At 50.4% G+C, this 19,407-nt stretch overlaps 1 protein-coding gene across 2 annotated transcripts in view; it reads right to left on the reverse strand.

Moving 5' to 3' along the window:
• The window catches only part of tcf4 (transcription factor 4), a gene marked incomplete in the record, with an annotated part of 147,157 nt that overhangs the window by 15,061 nt on the left and 112,689 nt on the right, over nucleotides 1-19,407 (reverse strand). Inside the window, 7 exon segments of one of the 2 annotated variants that reach the window (XM_076283504.1) lie at nucleotides 7,044-7,247; nucleotides 7,664-7,758; nucleotides 10,508-10,586; nucleotides 11,399-11,469; nucleotides 15,563-15,698; nucleotides 16,233-16,366; nucleotides 17,230-17,335. In XM_076283504.1, the coding sequence (XP_076139619.1) occupies nucleotides 7,044-7,247; nucleotides 7,664-7,758; nucleotides 10,508-10,586; nucleotides 11,399-11,469; nucleotides 15,563-15,698; nucleotides 16,233-16,366; nucleotides 17,230-17,335 (825 nt within the window). 2 annotated transcript variants of the gene reach the window in all.

Consider the following 19,407-nt stretch of genomic DNA (forward strand, 5'->3'; position numbering starts at 1 on the left):
AGACTAAATCAACACATTCCAAAGCAGCTCGATCACACAAGGCCTGCCCTGTGCGTGTGTGTGTGTGTGTGTGTGTGTGTGTGTGCCGTGTGTGTGTTTTTGCGCGTGCAAGTCTTCATCCCAAGGTCAGCGTCTGAATCAAGAGGCCATCCGTCAAACAGTGATACAATAGGGCGACAAGTTTATGGCCCTAAAAATAGCCCTCGACTCTCACAAACAATTGAAAGTGATGAACAAAAGCATTTGGTGGGATGGTGGGAGGGACTGGAGGAGAAGAGAGGAGAAGGGGGAAAAAAAGCAGGCTTGCTTAAGGAGAATGGTTTACATTATTCTGAATGGTTGGAACAAATTGACTTCCTCTGTGGGCAGAAAAAAAAGGACGTGGGTGGACATCAAACAACTTTGTATTTATCATTGTGGGGTGTCAGGACCTAGAGAGGCGCTACAATCGAGGGGAGGTCAAGACATGCGCACTGTGTGTGTATGTGTCTGTATGTGTGTGTGTGTGTATGTGTGTGTGTGTGTGTGTGTGTGTGTGTGTGTGTGTGTGTGTGTGTGTGTGTGTCTGTTCACATGTGCCTGTGTATTGCGTGAGTATTACTTTCCAATTCTCCCTGTAAAGACCAATTGAAAACACTGATGCATTGGTCTGGTTGCAAGAAGGAAGTTTCATTTGGCAGAGAGCGCCACTCTCCTCTTGCTGATGCAAGCCACACACACATAGTGCAGTGTGTGAGCGCCTAACTGTTCCTCTGGCCCTGAATGGGAACCTGGTCCTGTGGGCCAGCACAGCTGCTAAAGATTTAGAGTGCACTGGAACTGCAGATGTAGCGTCTTTAGATGTTAATTCAATTAAAACAGGCCTGGGCCTGTATGCACTGCCAGCAAGAGGCAGTGCTCTCTATGCATATGCATATACTTATGGAGAGAGCAAGCAGCACATACGACCACATGTGAGAGGGCATTAGAACATACAGGTCTTGTTTCCCTTTGTAATTAAGTAAGAGTATAATTGCATGTTTGTGCTTCCTGTTTGCGTAAAGCCTCCCTTCATGGCCCTATTTAAAGAAGAGGGAATTCACGCTGTAGATTCCACAGTCCCAAGTCTGATGAATGAATCGCCGTCTGAATGCAATTTGTCACTGGAGGCTCAAGCATACCTTTCCCATGACTTCATCTTTTTGTCTCCCTCACACATACACGACAGCTGTTCCTCCGTGATCTCCAGTAGAAGTGTCATGTCACAAGTCTTAGACGCAACGATTAGCCACAATTTTCATGTTTTCATGTCCAAGTTGTTAGGGGCAAACAAAAGCAGGCCAGATTAGAAAGCGGATTAAGGGGGAATGTGCTCTTCTGACGGACCGGACCGACTGGACGACTCTCGGCACAGCGAGGTGGGAGTGCTGGGTGCGGGGTGCTCGTCTAAAGGCAGCTTTAATGGGCAGGCCCAGCTTAGGCACTTTAGCTCAGATAAACACAGTCTGGACAGAGCGCACAATACATCTTTTAGTGCTTCCACTGGTGCCGGGCGGTGTGCTTGGGAGAGGGAGGATGGGGGGGGGGGAGGGGGGGGGGGTGCTGTGGCACGCTGCAGACAGCAGGGGGCACTCTGGGGCGGCCGTGGAAAAGTCGCATCACAAAGCCTGCCTCTGTCAAGCCGGCGTTTCCACGGCGAGGGGGGGAGGGGTCGGGGTCGTCGGCAAAAAAATGGGAGTATAATAGTGTGCCTTTGTGCGTCTTAGACATCCAGACACACACACACACACACACACAGTCTCTTCCATGCACTCTCACACATACATACGCGTGCACACATGACTTAATTACCCTTACCACTTCCTGTATTTTAGTCACAGATAAGTGTTTGTGTACCCCCGTACAGTTTTCCTGCATATGCAGAGCGATGCCAAAACCACCATTTTCTCAAAACCACCCCCAAACTTTCAAAGTGTGACCACATTTGTGGCACTGACTGAAACTTGTGTCAGCACCTGTGTTGGTCGAGGAGTGAGCGAGTGCGGATGTGGCGGGCTACAGTTATGCTACATAATAACAGACACAAGTTCCATTACACATGCACACTCCAAACGCCAGTGTGTCATTCTGTTTCGTGTAAAAACACTGCCTGGACCGGGCAAAAACAGAGCTAAAGCTTTTTAATGAACCACACATCACAGTGTTTACTGGGCAGGGATTTAGCGACTTTCTGACACCAACAATCTCCACGTCTACATGCCGGCATGCAGCTTCCTAGATTTCCCCAACTCAAGCTCCTTTGGTCTCTCCTGTGTTTGGTTTTTGAGAAGGACTACGTAACCTGTTTTTGTTTTTTTTGCCGTGGGTGCCCATTTAATCACAGTGAGAGAAGGGGGCATCTATTTCCCCTTTCCTGGTTGAGAACAAGATTGGGAGCTCCGCTCCTCTCTCATCCTGTGCACCTCCCTCCCTCCCTCCATCTCCAGCTCTCAAACGGGGTGGAAGTTTAGCTCCCTTTTAAAAGGCCACAGATCGGATGGCTTTTGACCACAATCTGCTATCTCCAGAAGATTTACTGCAGCTTATGGCTCTATTTATTCAGAAGGGAGACACTTTTAAAAGGTATTACTCCGACTCTTTTAAGCTGTAATGCGCCCAGCTCCTGCCTTCTAATAGGCCACGCATCCATTTAAACTGCTTAGAGGAACACTCAGCCTCGGTGAACTGCTGAAAGTGTTTAAAGATTAGGTCATAATGCCGCACCTACCCTGCTCAACCCTTGACATGTGATGAGGGTTTGCGGATGTTTAGAAGTTTAAGTGTGTGTGTGTGTGTGTGTGTGTGTGTGTGTGTGTGTATGGGAGGGGAGATGGGGAATGGTCAGGTCATTACAGAATGAATAGGTGGGACACTGCGTTATTGTGCCTGCATGTGTTTGTTGGCAGAGCCAGTGCAAGACAGGAAAGCTGGGATGTGTGGGGGTTATCTGGTGTGTCTTTACAACATTAGACTGTGAACAAAGCGCATTAGGCAAATCGCTTAAGAAGCAAAGAGCTGCATCCCTCCCCTCCCTCTCTCTCTCTCTTTCCCTCTCTCACGCCGTTCTCACACACTGACACCAGTGGCAGCAGAGAAACACATGCCTCCCTTCAAACTCCAACCAAAACACCCCCCCCCCCCGAGCCTCACTATCCCCCAACCCCAACCCCAACCCCCACGCTCCGTAACGCTCCTCTCAGACACATCATGAGAGCACCTGCTTTCCCCATGACCTCAGCCTCCCCAGTCTCTGACTCCTGGCTTGTAGGAAAGCAACTCTCCAAATATGATCCAGCTGTTTCCCAAGGGGGGGGGGGGGGGGGGATGGGGTGGGGGTTGAAGAGGAGGGGAAGGGGGGGTGGGGAGGAGGAAGGGGGAGGAGGTGTCATGCATACCCCGCAGATCTCAACCAGGTGACCAACTTTTCCCACCAACCAACCCAAGCGCCGCTGCTACTCCACCCACTCCCATGCAAACAGCCTCCCTCACGTGGACTGGACCAAGCAGTAGGGGAGTGGGCTCTCACACAGACGCTGACTTTCACACACACTCACTCACACACACACACGCACGCTCGCTCGCTCGCTCGCTCGCTCGCTCACTCACTCACTCACTCACTCACTCACTCACTCACTCACTCGCACACACACTCACTCGCACACTCACTCACTTGCACACTCACTCACTCGCACTCACTCACTCGCACACTCACTCACTCGCACACTCACTCGCACACAAACACACAAACACACACACATTTAGAAATGAGCATCGCGGCGCAGCTTTCCTCCACTTCAGGGACACTGCCCGCAGTGTGGTCATCTTAACGAGATGCACATTCGAGCTCTCTGCCATCCGACTCTCAGGGCTATAGCCTTGCTCCACAACAAAAGAGAACAGCCAGGAGGGAGAACAAAAAAAAAGTTAAGCAGATGTTTCCTTTCGCCTCTAACGCAGAACAATCCAGAGAAATGTAGTTGAGCTAAACAGCCCATCAGAAACAGCTCCATCAATGTGCAATAGGGGCTCAAATGACATGAGATCTACTTTAATCTGTCACGAACAGGTGTTTTAAGCACATTATCGTTTCAATAGGACAATCCTTAAACCTCCTCTCTGGGTGTTGGGGACTGACGTGGGAGTACGTGTGCATGTGTGAGTGTGTGTGTGTATAAGTGTATGTGTGTGCAGTATGAGCGTGTGAGTAAGGGCCTGTTCATCTGTGTGTGTGTGTGTGTGTGTGTGTGTGTGTGTGTGTGTGTGTGTGTGTGTGTGTGTGTGCGCATGTGTGAGAGTGTATGTGTGTGCAGTATGAGCGTGTGAGTAAGGGCCTGTTTATCTGTGTGTGTGTGTGTGTGTGTGTGTGTGTGTGTGTGTGTGTGTGTGTGTGTGTGTGTGTGTGTGTGTGTGTGTGTGTGTGTGTGTGTGTGTGTGTGTGTGTGCGCATGTGCTTGGGCTGGGGTGTGCGTGGTGTAAATGGGTGATGAGAACAGCAGATGGCTGGAGTGTGACTTAAGCGCTGTAATCAGTGGAAGGCTGTGGGATGTTGTGGCAAATATCTCTCCTGATTCCCATGGAACACTCCTCACTACTGCACACACACACACACACACACACACACACACACACACACACACACACAAATACCCTCATAAGAGACCAATCATATCACTCCTCAATCAAACACGCCCCACAGTGCATGTGCGCAGCACAACACGGAACCCAAACCCCTGACCTCCTTCCTGTTCCTCCTCTAACCATCTCGTGTTCCTGTCCTCCCTCTCGCTCTGCTCTGCGCTCCCTCTCTCCCGGCCTTGACGGACAGCCGTATGGTTAATGTCACCGGGCGAAAGGGGGGGGGTCAGTCTGCGCCGTGGGGCTGAGGTGGCAGTCACATGTGCGTGTGAGCGTGTGTGTGTGTTTCCTCCGATTCCGGCGCGAGGCGAGAGGTGTGCAAATAAACAGGCTGTGTGTGTGTGTGTGTGTGGGACCCTCGTCGGGACGCAAAGCAGAGCAGAGGGCCAGGTGCCCTCTGGACCCCCCTCTCCAGGCCACCGAGTCCCCGCGCTGCCAAATAAGCAAGGGGACCTGGGGGCTCGCCCCTGCACATCACCGGCATTTATGAGATGCAGACTCTGCTCAGTGTTTGTTTGTATTAAGAAAACAGCCTCATCAGTGCTGGGAACGCGAGGCAAACAACGGCCGCTCTTACTGACAGGGAAACACAAATAAACACAACAACATTACCGCCTCTCAGAGCTCGTGCAGAAACGGCTAATTACGGGCCCCTAAAGGCACATGGATATAGTCAGAGCCAAAGCCACATGCCTGCTGCCACTACCTGTGTGTGTGTTTGTGTGTGTGTGTGTGTGTGTGTGTGTGTGTGTGTGTGCGGCTTCATCACAGACTTTGCGTGAGAAGGGTCTTACTATTCCCCATGACTCACAAAACAAGGCTCACACAAATGTGCAGGAGCTTCAGTGTTGCTGGTGATGCTGTTAAATATCAGTCTTTCTTCATGCCACACCACTGCGGCATCCCCACACTTACCACTAGTGGTGCACTGCTGTAGATAAGAGCACAACACACACAATGCCTGTAGGGCCCTGGCTGTGTTTATGTACTGCAGTCTATATATGTGCTTCTGTGTGTGATCAAGAGACTAGAATACACACATGCACATATACTGTATACTGTAGATATGCATGGCTAGTGTGTCTGCCTGAGTGTTTGTGGGAAGGTGTGTGTGTGTGTGTGTGTGTGTGTGTGTGTGTGTGTGTGTGTGTGTGTGTGTGTGTGTGTGTAGTGTGTGTGGTGAGGATTCCAGCCTAGTCCCATGTGTTTCCTCTCTCCCTGCCTCCCACTGAAGCTTTATTCCCCACAGCTGGCTGCCTCTTTATGGCTTGTTTCAAGTAGAAAAAAACAACCTTAAATATGGAAAAGATTACCAGCATCTTCCTTGATGTTTTGAAGTGAACCTCCCCCTTCGCTTTTTCTCTCTACCTCCCTCCCTCCCTCCCTCCCTCTCCTCCTCCCTGTGCCTGTGTGGAATACATCCATAGCCAGGGCTTAGGTCTGACTGAATCCCAAAGCCATTTCCTTTATTTAGCCCCAGTCTGTCTGTTGCTGACCATGCGCAGTGGTCTGACGAGTGTGTGAGTGTGTGTCTGTGTGTGTGTGCGTGTGTTTGTTCATACATGGCCATGTGCTGTGTGCTACACCATGTGGCTTGACTAGCAGATGTGTGTGTGTGTGTGTGTGTGTGTGTGTGTGTGTGTGTGTGTCTATGTACAGAAATGGATGTGCTCAGCCTGTTGTGTGGTACTGGTGGTGACCTCACTGTTCCGGAGTCAGTCCTGACCCGCAGGCATAGAGCAAGTGTCCAGAGAGTTGGGGGGTTTTGGGGATATTGAAGATGTTGAAACAAAACACACACACACACACACACACACACACACAGATCTCTTCTGATGGTCACAACATATTTCTCAACCCCATAGAGTGACATGAGGAAGAGTAGGAGTGAGGTGAGGAAAGAGAGAGGAAGAGAGAGTGATAGAAAGAGAGAGAGAGAAAGGAAGGGAAAAGCGAGGGGAGAGCAGAGGAGGTCCAGCTTGAATTGCATCAACATGTCACACATTCCACAGCGCAGCACCACAGACATGTGGTAGTCGTCAAGCTTCAGAAGACACACTCTGCTGTTGCTGCCTTGTGTGTGTGTGTGTGTGTGTGTGTGTGTGTGTGTGTGTGTGAGAAGTGTTTGTCTTTCTCTTTCTTTTCCTCTCCACATCCCCTTCTTTTCTCTTTGTACTACTGCGGTTAATAACACATTTGCACTTCCTTCAATGTCCTTTGGATTGTTGTCCATCCAAGAGAAAAATCAATGAAAAGCCATCAGCTGTGTATGTGTGTGCGTGCGTGTGCGTGCGTGTGCGTGCGTCTTCTAAAGAAGGCTAAGAATAAGCTCGTCAAATGTTTCTCGTCTCTGACACACACTCAGACATGCTCACGCAGAGGTCACTCACCATGATGGAGTGGCGGTTGGCGGAGAGAAGACCGGTCCCATAACCGGAGCCCAGGCCGCCCATGGCTCCGTTGTGGGCGGGGCCGATGAGGCTGTGCATGTCGCCGTGGCTACTGGGCATGGCGGGGGAGGGGCCCACGGCGTGACTACGCAGGACGTGGATGGCGTCGTCCAGCCGCTCCAGACGGTCCTCAATGCGGCTCTGCTGCAACGGGGGCAGGTGGGGGCCACAGGCAGGGTGAGCGCAGACGCCTGGACTCTACAGACGTCTACACTAAACAACTGGACTCTACTGGACTCTACAGGCTTCTACACTAAACAACAGGACTCTACAGCTTTCTACACTAAACAACAGGACTCTACAGACGTCTACACTAAACAACTGGACTCTACAGACGTCTACACTAAACAACTGGACTCTACAGCCTTCTACACTAAACAACTGGACTCTACGCCACTTAATTGTAAACTATGTGACTACAGCACTCTATGTGTTTTAAGTGTAAAGGACTAGACCTGTTTTCACCATGTCCATTAACAATGTAAATGTAGTAAAATGGCGAGCGGTTTAAGGCTAGTGGTGGACTGGGTGAGTGTGGCGGAGGAGTTGTCCTGACTCACCAGAGAGTGCAGCGGAGCCTCATAGTTGGGAGAGGATGGGCCCTGTCCTCCATTCCTGGACCAGACCGCTGAGCTGGGGGCTGGAGGAGAGAGGACTGCAGTCGGTCAGAAACACACACACCTCCACTACACACACACCTCCACTACACACACACCTCCACATACTGCTGAGCTGGGGGCTGGAGGAGAGAGGACTACAGTTGGTCAGAAACACACACACCTCCACTACACACACACCTCCACTACACACAGACCTCCACTACACACTGACCGCACATCACTTCATTATAACCACTATTGATCTCATTTAATCATTCATAGGGTGCAGAGTCTCTACACTAGCGTGTTCTGGGGTGTGTGTGTGTGTGAGTCCACTGCGGCGTCCTGCTCTAACGTGTCCTGCGGTCACCCCTTTCCCACTGTGCATCCTCCAGTGCGAGCGCTGCTCTGTGCCCGTCTCTGGCCTGTAATGCCTTGTGACAGCTGGATAAAGAGCTGCTCACACGCGGGGCACAGTGTCTGCCTACCGCCGCAATCAGATTTACACACAGACTGATGAAAGTGTCCCCTTCAGCAGGGCCAGAACAGAGTAGGTGAGAGAGAGAGAGAGAGAGAGAGAGAGAGAGAGAGAGAGAGAGAGAGAGAGAGAGAGAAGAGAGAAACAGGGAGACAAAGTGGAAAAGAGAAGGAGAGACAGTCAAGATGAAAGAGGGCTGTGCTGCTCCCTAATGAGGAAGTGCGTTTTAATATAAGGGGTAAATAATGACAGGTCTGTATGTCTGTAGCCACTGATCCATGCAGAGTCTTGCAGTACTCCTAAGGCGGTGTGAAGACAATGAGGAGGCTGTGCTGTTCGGCTACGCTCAGTGTGTGTGTGCGCCTTCCCTGACACTTTCACAAAGGTCCCGAGAAGCGGATGTCGCTCCTGTCACTTAGTCAGTTAATCCTCTAGTGGGGCATATGGGGCTGAGGCAAGGCAGGAGCAGGAGGAGGAGGCGAAGGGGGGGAGGGGGGTGGAGGAGGAGGAGGGGTTTGCGGTGCTAAAGGCCGCTCACACCAGGCCCCCTCCTTTCACTGGCTCTCTGTGGAATGAACAGTCCCTTTCTCCCCCCCGACCCCCCCCCCCTCCTGCACCACCTCCTCCTCCTGCGCCACCTTCTCCTCTCTTTATGTCCTGCCTTCAGCGCTGCCTGGCCTTTGTGCCGGCGCTTTTGTGCGGCGGGCCCTGATCTGTGCGACCTGTGATCATTAGCTGGTGGGTGGGGGGTGGGGTGTAATGTGAGCCTCGGAGCTCAAGGAGACGAGGAGGAGGTGTGAGCGGAGCTGCGAGAGGCAGGTAACGCGACAAAGGGCCCGAGGAAGCGTGGGGGGTGTGGGGGTGGTGGCTGTGTTATGGAGATCGGCCTTCGCCGCTCTTCTCGAGTGTGTGAGGGGAGCGAGAGAAAGGAGGTTGACCTCTACGGCTCCTCGTCCTGGCCCTGCCTTCATCATGCTTATTAGATCTGATTATATTGTCGTTCTTGTCCTCTCTTATTTCAACGTGCGTTTCCCTACCACTCCCACCCCCCCCCCTCCTGCACCACCTCCTCCTCCTGCACCACCACCTCCTCCCCCCCCTCCTCCTCCCCCCCCTCCTCCTGCACCACCACCTCCCCCCCCCCCCCCTCCTCCTGCACCACCACTCCCCCCCCCCCCCAAACCTCTCGCTGTTATTGAGACTCATGTCCCTTCTTGCCAATTAGCATGTGATTACTTCCACATTCACGTGCAAATAAACTGAACGTGCTGCTCCTTACCTGACAAAACATTTGTGCATAAACATCAACATTTACCTTTTCTAAACTTCCAAATAAACTTAAAAGTGAAAATATTAGTTCACGGTGGTCAGCTAAGTAAGCGCCACTTTCATTTGCGGACTCTAATAACTTTAATACTTTAATAAAGACCAAATTTGGGGCCACCATTTCCACAGCAACGGGTGCAGTATTTGCGGCGCTGCTTTTGAAATGAGTTGTTGAGAAGCGTTTGTAATTAAGACTATCAGTCAATACACAGGGAAATATCAAATGATGTGTGGCTGAGACAATTAGCACTGAATTTTACATGCTGATTACGAGGAACTTGTTTTTCGCTGTAAGGAGTCTGAGCCAGAGTATTTGTGTCGTTGCTTTGCTGGGAACGGTAATTGGTGAAAAAACAAAGCGGAGCTTACAAGGGGAGGGTATTATGAGTGTGCACGTGCATAAGTGTGTGTGTGTGTGTGTGTGCGTGTGTTTATTATATAGGCACTGTTGTTGAGTTGATGTGCATGTGTAATGTGTAAGTCATGCACATGATTCATATTATGCATGTGTATTCTTGTTGCTAAGATCCCTCAGCTGTGCAGATGATCGTCATTGATGAAGTAGATGTTGTGGGGACTGGGGAGTAAATGTGTGTCTACCTCGGCCCATCCCTCAGCCATGAGGAGTGCAAATACTGTCAGCCATCTTGTAAAAGGCTCTTCTAAAACTTTGAGGCCTGCATTGCCAACTCTCCATCCTTTTTGATTTTGTTTTTGGTCTGGTATTTTGCAGAGCTGTTTCTTTTTATTGCACATCTATGTTGCATTATACACAACACACACTGTGACCACAAACACTCTGTTCTGAGCACTGCCCAGAAAATGTTTGAATTCCCATCAACCTCTTTCCCATACTGTAGAGTTTCATAACCCATTCAACTACAATTGATCAACTGTGTTTACCTGCCCTTGGAGTGTATATGTGTGTGTGCGTGGGTATGTGTACTGTATGTGTGTGTGTGTGTGTGTGTGCATGCGTGCGTGAGAGAGACAGCAGGTACCTGTGAGAGAGGGCGGAGAGCCTACAGGGGTGGAGGGGTTGGATGAGAAACTGTTGTTTGTGTGATCCGGGGAGTAAATCTGAAACGAGAAGGCAGCCAAACATGGTGAGCCAACATCTCTCCCCTCCCCCCTATAGACAAATCAGCAAGAAAATAGCAAGGGAACGTGTGTGTGTGTGTGTATGCGTGCGTGACTAGTGTGTGGGTTTCAGAGAGAGACAAAGTGTATGTGTATGTGTGTGTGTGTGCGCGTACACATTTTGCATCCTGCTTTCTCGCTGTACTGCTGACATAAACAAGACCCATCATCACAGAATCTTCCTTTTAGCAGGATTCTTACTGAGTCTTCAGCTCGGAGCTAATTATTCTGCTAAGGACTTTAACCTTGCTTTGCAGAAAACACATTTAATCACTCCTCAATTAAAGCGCTTATCATCCAATACTCTTGAGTAATACTAACTAGCTAGAAATGAGCGTGAATAAACAGTCTAAATATAAAGACGGGAATAAACACACTTTGGAGATGTGTGGAGGTGCGATGCTGAGACCACACTCCTCCAGAGACTTCACAGAGCACACACACAAAAGGTATATACTGATCCTCAGGTAGTGCACACACAGAGCATACTATAGATAAAGACACGTGTACATTCAGTAGCCTCGATTTAAATGGACCAATGTACATAATGGCTTGGCATCCCAACGTTGTTTGAGGCTAATATGAAATCCTCAGTGAAGATTTGTTTTTTGGGGTAGCTGATTGCAAGCTGAGGAGTGTGTCCGTGTGTCTATGTGTGTGATAGAGAGAGAGAGAGAGAGAAAGAAAGAGAGAGAGAGGGACAAGGCCTGTGCATAAGTGAAGTGTCTTGGGCCTTGTTAGGGCCTACTCACCGAAGCCAGGGCCTTTCCCAGGGCGTCACCCGTCTGGGAGCTGCTTGGTGCCCCACTCGGCGCCCGGTTAGCTGCAGCACAGAGAGATGGGAGAGGCCCGTTGACAAGGACACTCTTTCAGTTAACCCCACCCCCTCCCCCCTCCATCCATCCATCCATCCATCCCTGCTTCTAATCCCCCTCCCCCCCTTCAAGCGCACGACGTCTCCAGCTGTCACATCGCTCGCCTCCAAGCACATTATTCATGCTCCCGCTAGTGAGGCTGACCCAGGAGAGGAAGGACGGACACACACACACACACACGAGAGGACAGAGCTGATAGTCCCACAGAGGACCGCCCACGTTTATCTCACACTGAGAACACACACACACACACACACACACACACACACACACACACACACACACACACACACACACACACACACACACACACACACACACACACACACACACACACATTCAGTTATTCTCTCAGTTGCCAACACAAACTCAGACTCACCCATCATTCTTTATGCTCACTCAACAAACAGGAATTCTAACATTTGTAAAAGAAATTAAAAGTCTCATTGTCCCATTTGGGGTATTTCTGCTCACAGGCCAGAAAATAGTCCCAGTGCTTCAGCCACAGTGCGAGGCAATTTGAGCCTGATCCTTGAAGTGGATAGAGACCTTCAGACCACATTCAGTGTGTGTATCTGTGTGTGTGTGTGTGTGTGTGTGTGTGTGTGTGTGTGTGCATGTGTTTATGTCTACTGTGCTATACGTGAAGTGGAAAACCTCTTGCTTGCTCATTTGTGGTCAAATGTCTTCAATGTGAGCATATACCCTCAGTGCATTCGTGTGTCATTTGACTGTGTGTGAGCATGCTGTAAACGTGCTGTTTATTTTGTCTGTGTCTGTGTGTGTGTGTGTGTGTGTGTGTGTGTGTGTGTGTGTCCTGCTTCCCTGACACGCTCCTTGCCAATCTCTCCTGACAGCCTCTGCTCCACTGGCTGGGCCTCCCAGATGGCGCGTTTACGCTTTCACAGGCAAGTTAGCTCTGCCCCGCTCCACAGGGCATCTAGCCGCGCTCTGACCACTCGCCGCTCTCCAGGCCAAAGAGCCCGCCGATGCAGTGCACGCTGTCCATCCATCCGTCCGTTCCTCCCACTGACATGACCCTCTCTCCCATGACTCCCCCCTGACACCACCAGAGCCCCATTCCCATGACTCCCCCCTGACACCACCAGAGCCCCATGCCCATGACTCCCCTGACACCACCAGAGCCCCATGCCCATGACTCCCCTGACACCACCAGAGCCCCATGCCCATGCTCTCCCGCTTCTCCAACTCATGACCCCGTGCCCAGTCACCTCACTAGCACAACGCCACTCACAACATTACATGGGTCACATGCCAGGGCCAATAGTTCCTGCCAATAGTTCTGCCCAGTGACAAATATGTTGATGTCCTTTTGTGCATCCACCTGATTATAGCTACTTTAATAATCCAATACTGCTATACTCCAATACCGCTATACTCCAATACTGTTATACTCCAATACCGCTATACTCCAATACAGCTATACTCCAATACCGCTATACTCCAATACCGCTATACTCCAATACTTTTATACTCCAATACCGCTATACTCCAATACCGCTATACTCCAATACTGTTATACTCCAATACTGTTATACTCCAATACTGTTATACTCCAATACTGTTATACTCCAATACCGTTATACTCCAATACTGTTATACTCCAATATTCCAATACTGCTTTACTCCAATACTGCTATACTCCAATACTGCTATACTCCAATACTGCTATACTGCTTTACTCCAATACTGCTTTACTCCAATACTGCTATACTCCAATACTGTTATACTCCAATACTGTTATACTCCAATACTGTTATACTCCAATACTGTTATACTCCAATATTCCAATACTGCTATACTCCAATACTGCTTTACTCCAATACTGCTTTACTCCAATACTGCAATACTGTTATACTCCAATATTCCAATACTGCTTTACTCCAATACTGCTATACTCCAATACTCTGATGCCACACCACCTATCCCCAGAGGAACTCACACGGGCACCAGCCTGCTCCCCTCAATGGGGCTCAGAGCGTCTCAGCAGACTCGCTAAACACAAATTAGGGGTTACTTGAAGCCCAGAGCAGCAGGGATTACTGCACACAGCCCTGCGTATCAGACTGGGCTAACTGGCAGCATGTGTGCTCCGAGCGAGAATCAGTTTCAAATAAAGGCGAGCTTAGCACTGCAGAGGGGCTGGGTTTGGGAAAGCCTTCAAAGGGGGAATCTTTCGCTGTGATCCCCCAGTTCTCAGATCCCTCCACTGATTTAACATGACTGACTGACGGCTGACTTTCTTCCCTTTTTTTTTTGGCAAAGCCGGTCTGCAGCCACCCCATCCCCCCCAGCCCGCCCCCTGCACACACAGACACATCCTCCTCTCTGTGATGGGTATGGCTGTAGCACGAGGCACTATGAGAGAGGCTGCGTTGTCTCTGCACTGATCTACATCAGAGGCGCAGGAGGATGAGAGGAGGGCTGTTGCACGCCTGCAAGCTGGCTGGCTCACCTCCTGAATGGCGCCTCACTTCTGTGTTCAGACGGGGCTCCCACACTGCATTCACATTCACAAACTGGCACATACATGTGCCCTTTCATAAGGTGTGTGTGTGTGTGTGTGTGTCTGTGTGTGTGTGTGTGTGTGTCTGTGTGTGTGTCTGTGTGTGTGTGTGTGTGTGTGTGTGTGTCTGTGTGTCTGTGTGTGTGTGTGTGTCTGCGTGTGTGTGTGTGTCTGCGTGTGTGTGTGTGTCTGCGTGTGTGTGTGTGTCTGTGTGTGTGTGTGTGTGTGTGTGTGTGTGTGTGTGTGTGTGTGTGTCTGTGTGTGTGTGTGTGTGTGTGTGTGTGTGTGTGTGTGTATGTGTGTATGTGTGTGTGTTGCAACACTGGATGTTCCTCTCCTGATGTCTTTGAGGGGGAAGAACTGAAAGGCCCCAAATCTAAAGCACTTGTGTGCGAAGCTGAGGGACATGTGCGAGGAAGGCCTCGTGTTTCTTATTTGTTTCATGCTGTAATGTTTATGTTTCTCTGCTCAAATAACACGGGAATGCAGAGAAAAGAAACAAGCGCTCAATCTGTTTTCTATTGTTTTATTACTTTTTCTTTTTTGCCGCCGCGCGGGAATTCAAAGGGCCGGGAACATATGGAGGTCTGTCTGAGGCGGCCGAGCCGGCCGGAAAAAGACAACAACTCCGCATTCCAGCCTCCGCTGCTGCTCCGGGAGACGCCGTACGGAATCCAACCAGAAAATTAGCACGCGACAGGATTGTCGTAGGCTTTCTCTCTCTCTCTCTCTCTCCCACTTATCACTCTATCAGCCCACCCATCTAATCACACCATCTTATCCCTTCTCTTTATCAGCTACCTGGAGACAAGTTGAGAGGGAGGGAGAGACGCGGGTCGCGGTAATGATCAGGGGAAAGATGGGAGAGAGAGAGAGAAAAAAAAAGTTGTCTAAAAATAAACGAGGGGCCTGTCTGCAGGCATCTGCTCCTGTGGTAATTACTCAGCTATCGCACATCTCTCTCTCTCTCTCTCTCTCTCTGAGCGCGTTTGCTCGCTCGCTCTCTCGCTCTCGTCAGCGCTGGTGCCCGCCCATCTCCATAGCGCCCGCTGAATAAGACGCTCCTCATCCGAGATGCGACAGCAAGGAAACCAAACGCACTCTTTGGCTCCTCAATACGCAGCGTTGTGCTGCAGAGCCTCCTTAGGCTGCCTGTGTTGCGGAAGCCTTAATTATTCTCTCTCTCGGTCTCTCCGGAGAGTTGCGTCCTCTTGAGGAGGCCCAAGAGACAGATGAGTCATCGTCAGAGAGCGCGGATGACAGCACTAACCACTAACTGATGTCGAATGAACCTCTTAACCGATCTGAGAGAAACTGATCCTGCTCCCTCCTCGACCTCAGTATCTCTGCAGCGGGAGCTGCACAAACATAGAGAGCTGGGCTGAAGACCACGACGTGGCATTGGGACTGGACTAGACTGGACTGGACTGGACTGGACTAGACTGGACTGGACTGGACTGGACTGGACTGGACTGGACTGGACTGGACTGGACTGGACTGGAAGTGCGACTCACCCATGACGCTGTCTGTGCCGTTTGTGGTGGCGGAGCAGGAAGCAGCGCTGTAGTGATTGGTCCCGCCGCTGCGGTGGAAACTGGACATGGGAGGAAGACTTGGGTTGATGTCGGCCGAGGAGTGTGATGGGTAGCTCTGTGGGAGGGACAGAGAGATGGACACACAGGCCTGTCACTCACAAACCTCTGAAACAATATGCCTAAACATTACAATCAGAAGAGACAGGTACATTTTACAGGAAAGATTATAAGGACAGTTGAAAGTAGCAGCTATACAAAAAGACACCAATAGTGAGAAGAAGGAGGCAGGGACAGGACAGGACAGGACAGGAGAGAGAGAGAGAGAGGACAGGACAGGAGAGGAGAGGAGAAGGAAAGGACAGAACAGGATAGGAGAGGAGAGGACAGGACAGGAGAGGACAGGACAGGACAGGAGAGGAGAGGACAGGAGAGGACAGGACAGGACAGGAGAGGACAGGAGAGGACCAGGAGAGGAGAGAGAGAGGACAGGACAGGACAGGACAGGACAGGACAGGACAGGACAGGACAGGACAGGACAGGAGAGGAGAGAGAGAGAGAGGACAGGACAGGACAGGACAGGACAGGGCAGGACAGGAGAGGACAAGGACGAGGAGGGGGAGGGGGAGGGGGAGAGTGCAGCTGTACTGACCAGCCTCTCGTGTGGGTGTAGGCCACAGTAGCTGCTGCTCTGGGAGCCGTGTGAAGAGTTTCCCAGCATGCCGCTGTAGCCGGGCTGGTTCATGCCACTGGAGGAGCTCCATGGGTCAGTGCTGTGATGGCCGTCTGAACACACACACACACACACCACACAGAGAGAGAGAGAGAAACATCTTTCAGTCATGTACCATTACCACACATAACCATGACTTTGTTGCATCATTTTTACATGAGGTAGTGACACAAAAATAGGTTTCTCTAGTCCCATAATAATATTCAAAACCTATAAACACTAACCTGATGTAATCAGTCAAGTATCATACCAGAGGCAAAAGTAGCACAGTTTGGTTTCTGACTGTCTAGACATAGTCTAGACACAATAACAAAGTCACTGAGAGCTTGACACCGTCCAAAACATGGCCATGACTCACACACAGACACACACACACAGACACCCTCTCTTTCTCTCTCCCTCTCAAACACACAGAGACTCATGGCCTCAATTATAGTGAAAGCTGATGCATTCTCATTAGAGTAGGGATTACCGGCTCCACAGCTCAATCCCTCCATGATACAATCCTACTGGCTATCTGGCCGGAGCGCCTCCCCCATAAACCATATACATTTACATTTCTGAGAAGGAGTCTCAATCCACCTCTTAGTGGTAGTTAAGCACCGGGGCACTAAGCGGGACCATTATTCAATTATTTACCGCTATTACTCACTTAAAAACCTGCTTCTTAAATTCTCAGCAGAGGCAGTAAACCTTAATCTTAGTTCTTAATGCCAATAGGGTCAGTTCTGCTGGCTGGGGTTAGAGTTGGGATAATGGCTGTGGTTTGAAAGCAATAATGCGTGAAACAAGGAATTACAGTGTTATGATGTGAAGCATGAGCACTCTGGAGTTTAGGGATGGTTGCATAATCCCATCCCAAGGCCCGTGTGTTCACATGAGAGTGTGTGTGTGTGTGTGTGTGTGACTGACTTACCGGGCATGAAGAAGGAGCTGGGGAAGGAGCCGGCGGGGGGTTTGGAGGCCGGGTACCCCGGTGAGTCACGGTTGTAGTCTGCCGTGCTAGCAGATGGGGCGTACACCTGAAAAACACAGAGACAACGTATGGTCACACACACACGTACGTATACACACACACACACCTATACATACATTCCTTCCTACCTCAAACCAGCCACCAAAATACACAGCGAGCTCCCCTGGTAATATCTGAGCCTAAATAATTCAGCTGATTTCCCACGTTAGATTTAGTGCTCCAGATTGCAACTGCGGTGCACCTTGGAATCAGTCGTTGTAAATAAATCAGAAAGCGTTTATTACAGGCGGCACATAGCAAGCAGTGCGCAAGCTTGGTGGAATGCGAGAGGCAGGAAGGAAGTACACCCAGAAACATGATCGCTCTAGCAGGCTTCTGGAGCTGTGCTTTCCCAGCCAATCTGGCCAGCTCTCTCCTCCGAGCTAAGTCCGACTGGGAGACTGGGAATTCTGTCACGGAAGCACAGGAAGCACGCTCGCACTCTGGGCTCGGACAGTCCATCACGACAGGGGCAGCTGTTTAATGAGTGTGCATCACAGAGCAGACAGACTGCTTAAGAAAACGAATGGATGGATGGATAGAGTGGATGGACAGATATAGAACTCAGGCCCCAAATAACCTCAATTGCACTGCAAAACAAAACAATCTCTCTGTGGCACTCCAGTCCAGCCTTTTCCTGTCGCTGCTAGACTGCCAGCCTGTCCTTACAGTGGAGGTGTAAAAGTCTGGCTTCAAAGGGTAAAAGTTCTACCATGTATTGGTTCAACTTGTGCATTTAATGGATGTATCTGGCTGAGGAGTTGTGCTGATTAGAATCAGCTGATTTAGTCAATGCTTGGAGCAAATACGTGCTTGGATTCTTACTTTCTGAAGCCAGACTTCTAAAGCAGAAGTCCATGTTTAAAAGGCCAGAGTCACTCAGCGAGCCGAGGACTCGCTGGCCGAGGACTGCAGGATGACGGCGGTTTGTGGTGACTGGGAAGCACAGCAGGAGAGCTTGCGTTTCCCATGAAGCACCTTGCTCAGGCCTGGCGAAACCGGAGTCCAAACGGCTGTGTGTGTCTGCTAAAGCCATCAGGCCGCGGTGAGGGCCTCTAATCTCTTCCGCCCTGCCCACTCGAGACTCGCACCGAGGGGAAGAAGAGAGAGACTTTCGAGCCTGATCATAAAAGCACGTTTATGAGAATGTTGATTGACCCACTTGTGCTCCCCACTGATGAAGACTCTCTTAGACAAACACACACAGAGACACACCATCCCACTCGCTGACACACACACATATCAACACTAGAAGACAAACACAAAGCAGAGCCAATAGCTCAAAAAGACAAACTTCATTTGGGACAGATGCGCTCTGCAGACATATGTTTTACAAGTCCCCAAAGTATCAAAGAACTTACACAAACACACACACACACACAACTGAACAGACAGCCAGGAATGTATTTGTGTTGTCCTCCCCCCTCTCCACAGACCAGCACTAGTGAGACCCCAATTTCCATGTTTCCCACAGTCTCAAGCGCGCACCTGTCCCTCTCTTGTGCAGCTGCGGCTACCTGCGCGCAACCAGATGGGAACCGGGAGGCACCAAACACCCCACTCAGCCACTCCCCTGCCTCGCTATCCGGGAGGACGTCTTGTACTTCACTCGCGCAGGAAGTCAATTTGCCTCCATGAGCCATCCATGTGGGTTCCATAATTGGAGGAGCCATTAGATGATTCAGAGGCGCAGAGATCAGGGCAGATGAAGTCAGTCAGCCCCAGACACCAGACAAGCCTGCCTGAGGAAACCCTCTAAAAGCAGCCATCTGAAAAGCCACCACATATATCTGCCAAGGGGGCTGCACGCACACAGACAACAAAGCGCCTCATACCCATGAAAAGAAGAAAATACCTCCAGCACAAAGATGTAAGAAGCTTTATTTTGCCTCTTGTGTTGTGTATGGGATTTATGAGGTGTTCTTTTGGCCAGGATGTCTTGGTGCCTGTTTGTTGGCGCAGTGGCAAGCACAGAACTGCGGGTGGGGTGGGGTGGGGTGGGGTTGGGGGGGGGTGTACTCCAACTGAGCATTTGTGAAATATAACCTCTGTATGGAGCAGAGAAGAGTGCGGAAGAGA

This window comes from Alosa pseudoharengus, unplaced genomic scaffold (genome assembly GCF_046254945.1).
Source record: "Alosa pseudoharengus isolate Yale_2024_CS ecotype anadromous, Long Island Sound unplaced genomic scaffold, YU_APseudo_1.1 YU_APseudo_1.1_scf_14, whole genome shotgun sequence".
Lineage (NCBI taxonomy): Eukaryota > Metazoa > Chordata > Actinopteri > Clupeiformes > Clupeidae > Alosa > Alosa pseudoharengus.